At 43.4% G+C, this 7,500-nt stretch overlaps 2 protein-coding genes across 2 annotated transcripts in view; both read left to right on the forward strand.

Annotated features, from left to right (window-relative positions):
- The window catches only part of LOC105912114 (nesprin-2-like), a 77,751-nt gene extending 75,215 nt beyond the window's left edge, over positions 1 to 2,536 (forward strand). Inside the window, exon 41 of the mRNA XM_042709795.1 lies at positions 2,192 to 2,536. Within this exon, the coding sequence (XP_042565729.1) occupies positions 2,192 to 2,536 (345 nt within the window). The remainder of the gene's footprint in view (positions 1 to 2,191) is intronic.
- A 79-nt stretch (positions 2,537 to 2,615) lies between these two features.
- Positions 2,616 to 7,500, forward strand: part of LOC105912113 — a 16,388-nt gene continuing 11,503 nt past the window's right edge. Inside the window, exons 1-2 of the mRNA XM_042709794.1 lie at positions 2,616 to 2,686; positions 5,579 to 5,923. The gene's annotated coding sequence lies outside the window, so the exon portion shown is untranslated. The remainder of the gene's footprint in view (positions 2,687 to 5,578; positions 5,924 to 7,500) is intronic.

Genomic DNA, 7,500 nt, shown 5'->3' on the forward strand with positions numbered 1-7,500 from the left:
CAACGTTCTCTGAACTTTCTAATCGTTCAATTTCGAGCGTTCTAGGGCGAGGTGGACACATCTGGCGTGTGACTTAACGAAAGAATAGCGTAGGACTGACGCATGACTAGCGTGGGACTCACGCATGAGGAGCATGTAACAGCGACCAAGTGACGTGTCACTGGTGCGCAACAAACACACATTGTCCATGTCACAAGAGTCTTCATATCATATCCATCTGCCATGGAACAGCACCAGCTATAACAGTGCTCAGCTATGTTCAAGTTCAGTACATCTACTTAATGCTGGCTCAAGCAAGCATATATACCCTCCACTCCGCTTTTCGCTAGATTATGCAATGACCTTGCATGACATGATAGCATGGAATATGTAGATTTATAGTGCACAGAATAACGTTTGCAATGATGTAAGTTGCGTTTGTTGATCACGTATGGTTAATAACATATTAATTGTAGAAGGGACATGATAAAATCAAGATCTTCCCTTGGTGAAAAAACTTCGCCGATATCTTTGTATGAGAGATGGGTTAGGTGCTCAAATTTCCCGGGATCAAAGAGGACATCATTAGGCATGTCCAAACTAAAAATCACGTCTCAGGATTGCTGCGCACATAAGTTATTTCGGGTGCATCAACTGTACTCAGTCTACCCTACCCAACGACTGACTATGATAGCCAAACGCGTGCAAAGTTAATAAAACATTCCACTAAAGTTCTCCAGCGTTTAAATTAATCGTTGAAGAACGCGGGTCTCCATGAGAACTTTTGTGCATGTTCAAAAAAAAAAATTCGGACCAGCGTTCTCCGCCGATCACCGACGATTACTGACGATTACAGCGTTCACCAGCTTTCACACAACGCTCTTCTGGTGCTATACCAGCGACCGTGGACGATTACCAACGTTTCCTCTAATGTCATAGAACGTTGACCAGAACGTTATGGTGTGACGGGGCCTTTAGGTTTAAGAACATAACTGGGTCAGATGCTCTTCTCAGTAGCACACAGCTTTATAAAAACCCAGTTGGGTCAAGATGATCTCTATAAGGTGACCAATCATGTACTGTCTGGTAGTAATCGTTTACTGAGCATTCTCAGTGTGTGTGTGTGTGTCTGTGTTTGTCAGTTGTGTGTGTGTGTGTGTGTGTGTTTGTGTGTGTGTATGTAAGGTGTCTGTGTGTGTATGTACAGTATACGTGTTAGAAAGGCCAGAGACGGTAGCAAATTGCGCATGCGCAGAGATCTGTTCCTCAGCACATCTCGTGATTTGGTCAGTTTGCGGCAAAACACCACAAGTGCCTGCACGGTGTTAGTTTCATTATTCCTATTCAGTTTAGTAGTAAAGTTATTACTGTTTCATATTCCTGTCAGACATGTTTGTGCGTCGCTGACGAACTGTGTCTTTTTTTTTTCCTATCATATAATGTACGTGAGAATTCCATACTTTAATGACGTTGTTTTAGTTAGCAGCTAGTATGTTAGTGTTGTTAGTATGTGGAGATGATAGCTGTATGTCTGGCTAGTCTAAACGTAGTTTAGTTGAACTATTATTAATGTTAGGGAGTATATTAGACCTGTGTGATATGTGTAAGCTTGTAGCGTGAGTGAGTATTCTATTCCTACCGCGAGGATGCACGTTAATGGCATTTCAGTTATATTTCTAGATTACTAAACCGGACGTAAATGACCAGTAGATGGCAGTATAATCATATTATATACCACTGTTTTACTGTAATTACCTATTTGCTGTGTGTCTGAGATATATATACTGTATATATTAAGCCTTTATGTTAATGTTGTTTATGCATGCTGATGTATAATTTGTACTTAATTCCCTTTTTGATAGACCACAAACACAAACACAAACACAAAGATAAAGATCCTTGAGTTACACTGAATATGCCTGAGTCCTGTGTATTGCTGTGCTGCCTACATTAGCCACCCATATCCCCAATCCCATAAGACTGCATTCCGACTCCCGAGGTGTTCTTACAGACACACCAGGGCGGCATCACCGGAACCATCAACCTATACAGTCCTTTACTCAGTTAGTCAGTTTTACAATACGTATTTGTGTGTGTTTATGTAAGGTGTGTGTAAAGGGTTTTTGTGTGTGTGTGTGTATGTAAGGTGTCTGTGTGTGTGTATGTGTGTGTGTGTGTGTGTTAACTGGGTTCTCCTCCTCTCTGTTCTCAGGCGGTGCTGTCTCTGCGTTCCGAGGGCGACTCTAAGCTGTCGTCCCTGCGGGGGCGCGTGGAGAGTGTGTGTGAGCGCGAGGGTGTGTTGGGGGAGGAGAGGAGGCGGGCGCTCCTGCAGGCGCTGGGAGGTGCGGAGGAGCGCTGGAGAGGAGCGCTGCAGGCCGCTGAGGAGGTGCGGAGCCAGGCGGAGCTCCAGGACTCCCTCTCCAGGGAGCTGCAGGAGCTGAGTGCCCAGCAGGAGAGCACTCTGGCCTGGGTGCAGCAGCAGCAGAAGGGCCTCGACTCCCTGGACAAACACACCCCCTCTGACCACAGACTCAGCACAGCTCAGGTGAGACACTAACACACACACACACACACACACACACACACACACACACACTCTAACACACACACCCACTCACACACACACACACGGGTGCAGCAGCAGCGGCAGGGCCTCGACTCCCTGGACAAACACACCCCCTCTGACCACAGACTCAGCACAGCTCAGGTGAGGCGCTGGAACCGGCTGAGGTTCTCTAAGGTTTAAGATCATAACTGGGTCAGATGCTCTTCTCAGTAACACACAGCTTTATAAAAACCCAGTTGGGTCAAGATGATCTCTATAAGGTGACCAATCATGTTGATTGAATGATTGATTGATTGATTGATTGATTGATTTAAGCCTCGGAAAACACATTGAGGAATAAGACCCTCATTTACAATGGTGCCGAGGGTACAATGAATAGTTAATACATTGGAAAATAAAATAAAGAAATTAAATTAAATAAAAAAAAAAAATATGCATATAAAATAGTACAGGAGTACAAGGGAACGATGATAAATAACAATTTTTAATATTTAGTAAAATACTATGGTTTAGTCAACAGTTACGATCATTGCACGAGAAGTCAGTTGTACATGAGATAAGATTTAAGAATTCTCTTAGTGAAATAAATGAGCATAACCGTAAAGATTTTTGGACCTCATTCCAGATGTAGGGTGCCTTATAACAGAAGGCTGTCTTCCCCAATTTGGTGTTAACATTATCAGGCCGGGATTTTCAGGCACACACGCAAACTGCAGGTTGGATGCAACAGTCGAGTTTATTCACTCCCTGACAGGTTGGGCAGACTAGCTAGCCTGATTTCCCCAGGCTACAAACACAGCAAGGCTATCAAAGTTCACAACCTCACCGGATACATAAACACAAGTACGTTCCACAATAGAACGGTTAGTCCAAAGGAAGGTAATCCACAAAGGTAATCCACAAAGGTAATCCAGGGAACAAAGTCTATCCACAGGAAAAGTCTTATCCACGTTGTGGTGGATGCACAGGTTTAGCAACAGTCAAAGGTAATTAGCGGCTAGCCTATGCTAAGCTAATCGCGAGTGCGTTAGCATTCCACAAGCAGGGTTGAGATACCCAAACAAGACTTCTTAAGAGAAGCGAGAAGAAAGAGAACTGTATTCACGAGACTCCATGACCAAGTGAAGAGGGAAGGACACCCAGTGCTTAAGTAGGAAGTAGTAATCACCTCAGGTGTAGCCCAGTGTAGAAGAAAGGTTAGTGTTAGGTGCTCTAGAGTGAGTGTCGCCCTCTAGAGGACTGGCGACCCTGCACAGCCGTGACAAACATGTGGCAGATATAATGAAAGGCAGCTTTGGGAGCGGGTATTGAGGGTATTACAGTTCCAGTGTATGAGAGAGGAGAGATATAGCCCAATGACCATCCCTTTTTTCAGACAGGGCTGGCCAGCCAACCTTGTTATAAAAAGTACAGTGGTGTGTGCCATAGCGGTCTCCAGTGATAAAACGCAGAGCAGAATGGTATACAGCATCCAGGGTTTTTAGTGTGCTGTGGGATGCATTCCCATAGATTACATCACCATAATCTAAAACTGATATAAAAACAGACTCAATAATGCGTTTTCTGGCTGGGAAAGTAAAACAGCACCTATTTCTGTATAAAAAGCCCAGTTTTATTCTTAGCTTTTTTACGAGTTGATTCACATATCCAAATGCCTAGGTACTTGTAGCTGGTGACCCTTTCCAGAGCGGTACCATTTCTAGAGCAGAGTTTTAAACTGTTAAAATCAGTGCTTCTAGCTTTAGTAAAAATAATCCATTTGGTTTTAGCACAGTTAAGGACTAGCTTCAGGTCACTTAACTGCTTCTCAAGCATGTGGAAGGAGAGCTGCAGTCTATTTATAGCAGAGTCAATGTGAGAGGCACTACAGTACAGAACTGTGTCATCCGCATAAAGATGAACCTGAGAAAGTGGAGTGAGTGTGGAGGCAATTTTATTAATATAAATTATAAAAAGTAAAGGCCCAAGGACAGAGCCTTGGGGTACCCCCTTGTCAATATCTAAAAAAGCGATGTTATTTTGCCCACCTTTACACATTGGGAGCGACCAGTGAGATAACTCTTGAACCACTCTAGGCTCATATGGTCAAAGCCGAAAAGTGATAATTTGTGTAAAAGCAGATGGTGGTCAACCGTGTCAAAGGCCTTTGAGAGGTCCACAAATAGTGCGGCACAATGTTGCTTATTGTCCAAGGCAGCAATGACACCATTCACCACAAGAGAGGCTGCAGAAATAGTGCTATGTCAGGCTCTAAAACCTGATTGAGATGGACTCAAGAAAGAGGATAGTGATAAAAATGACTTTAGCTGGATATTAATAAAGGATTCAAGAATCTTTGAGAGACATGATCATTTTGAAATTGGCCTGTAGTTGTTCATATTATTAGTGTCACCACCCTTGTGCAGTGGGAGAACATGGGCTGTTTTCCAGGTTGAAGGGATAACACCAGTTGTTATGGAGAGATTGAAGATGTGAGTAATATGTTCAAAAATTACAGTAGCTGAGGTTTTCAGAAAGAAAGGGTCAAGCTTGTCATCGCCAGTCGATTTCTTTGGATCAATTTTGATCAGGGCATTGCAGACCTGAAATGAGTCTAATATTGTCAGACTAAGGCTGCTCTCTGAAAGTGGAACTGAGATAGCGGGGGGTGTGCAGGGATCTGCTTGAAGATCAGTAGTGTACTGTCGGGTAGTAATCGTTTACTGAACATTCTCAGTGTGTGTGTGTTTGTGTGTGTATGTAAGATGTGTGTATGTGTGTCTGTGTGTGTATGTACAGTATACGTATTTGTGTATGTTTATGTAAGGTGTGTGTAAATGTTTTTTGTGTATGTGTGTGTGTGTGTGTGTGTGTGTGTGTATGTAAGGTGTCTGTATGTATGTATGTGTGTGTGTGTGTGTGTGTATGTAAGGTGTCTGTATGTCAGTTGTGTGTATGTGTGTGTGTGTGTGTATGTAAGGTGTCTGTATGTATGTGTGTGTGTGTGTGTGTGTGTGTGTGTGTTAACTGGGTTCTCCTCCTCTCTGTTCTCAGGCGGTGCTGTCTCTGCGTTCCGAGGGCGACTCTAAGCTGTCGTCCCTGCGGGGGCGAGTGGAGAGTGTGTGTGAGCGCGAGGGTGTGGAGGAGGAGAGGAGGCGGGCGCTCCTGCAGGCGCTGGGAGGTGCGGAGGAGCGCTGGAGAGGAGCGCTGCAGGCCGCTGAGGAGGTGCGGAGCCAGGCGGAGCTCCAGGACTCCCTCTCCAGGGAGCTGCAGGAGCTGAGTGCCCAGCAGGAGAGCACTCTGGCCTGGGTGCAGCAGCAGCAGCAGGCCCTCGACTCCATCGCCAGAGGAACACACGGCAGCCCAGAGCATCTGGAGGAGAGATACAACCGAGCACAGGTGAGCCTCTTGAACACACACACACACACACACACACACACACACACACACACAGATACTAACACACACACACACACACACACTAACACACACACACACACACACACACAAACACACACACACACACACACACACACACACACAAACACACACACACACACACAGATACACACACACACACACACACACACACACACACAGATACACACACACACATACAGATACACACACACACACACACACACACACACAGATACAACCGAGCACAGGTGAACCTTATCTGCCAAGTAGGGATGGGAATCGAGAACCGGTTCTAGTTAAGAACCGGTTCCCAGTGGACCGATTCCTTGGAATCGTTGGCCAAAATCCTTTTCGATTCCGCTATCGATATTTAAAAAAAAAAAATAATAATAATTTTTCGATTTTTTTTCTGATTCCGCTATAGGTACAATTTTTTTTTTTTTTATATTCCAGTATCATGTAAGTGCCGTTTAGGTATGTCAGGCGCACGCAGCTTTGATTTGTTTCAGACTGCAGCCAACATGGCGTCTAGGCAGAGGTGTGGTTATATTTCACGCAAAAAGATGACCACAGGGCCACTTGCAATGATTGCAAAACGTCTATTTCGTCAAAGGGGGGAAAAACTACCATTACCCCGAAACATTTGTCCATACTGCATGCAATAACTTTGCAGGAATGTCACGTTTTTGAGCGCTACAGAGTGACAATAACTTTAATGAATCTCATTGGAATCTCATTGGAATCTCAACCAAGCGTCAAGTATATATAAGATTATTTTCCAGGCTCCCCCATCTGATGAGATTTTTGAGTTTAGATGTCTTATTAAAAAAATTGTATGAAACCTATTACCAAATCAGTCATACATTCTGTTACTTATGGTTGGAATTATAGTCAAAACAAATACTTTTTTACTTTGTTGGGACCCCCTAGCACCCCATCAAGGAAAAGGATCCCTAGGCTATGGGTCTCTGGACCCTACTTTGAGAGTTTGTTGACCTATTCTTAGGTTTGTTTTTGGTTATTTAAAACATGTAAATGTATACATACATACTGTATATGCAGTGCATCATCTATTGAGAGAATATTATATAAAAGAAAATTAATGTAAAGAAACCTGTTTGTACTCTTTTTTTTTCCTTGCCCAAAAATAATCGATAACAGAATCGATAAGGAATCGAATCGATAAGCAAGAATCGTTATGGAATCGGAACCGTTAAAATCTTATCAATTCTCATCCCTACTGTCAAGAGCTCAAGCAGTCAGCAGCGTTTCAATGGAAGCTTGTTCAACCCATTATATAAATCTTTATTTCAGACGCCAAGTTCCATATAAAATAACAGACATACAACTATAAAAAAGAGAGAAAAACAAGAAGATACAACATACAAAATACAGTTCATTAAAAAGTATGAAGACTTTTGTGCCAATGTCGTCTTAATGTCGAAGTAAATCGATAGCAGCTCTTTAGAGGGTTGACCAGAGCCTCTACTATACAGTTCTCAGATTTGTCCAGTCGACACATGTTGAAGTCTAGCCTATTATCATTGTTGATGATT

This window comes from Clupea harengus, chromosome 14, assembly GCF_900700415.2.
Source record: "Clupea harengus chromosome 14, Ch_v2.0.2, whole genome shotgun sequence".
Classification (NCBI taxonomy): domain Eukaryota; kingdom Metazoa; phylum Chordata; class Actinopteri; order Clupeiformes; family Clupeidae; genus Clupea; species Clupea harengus.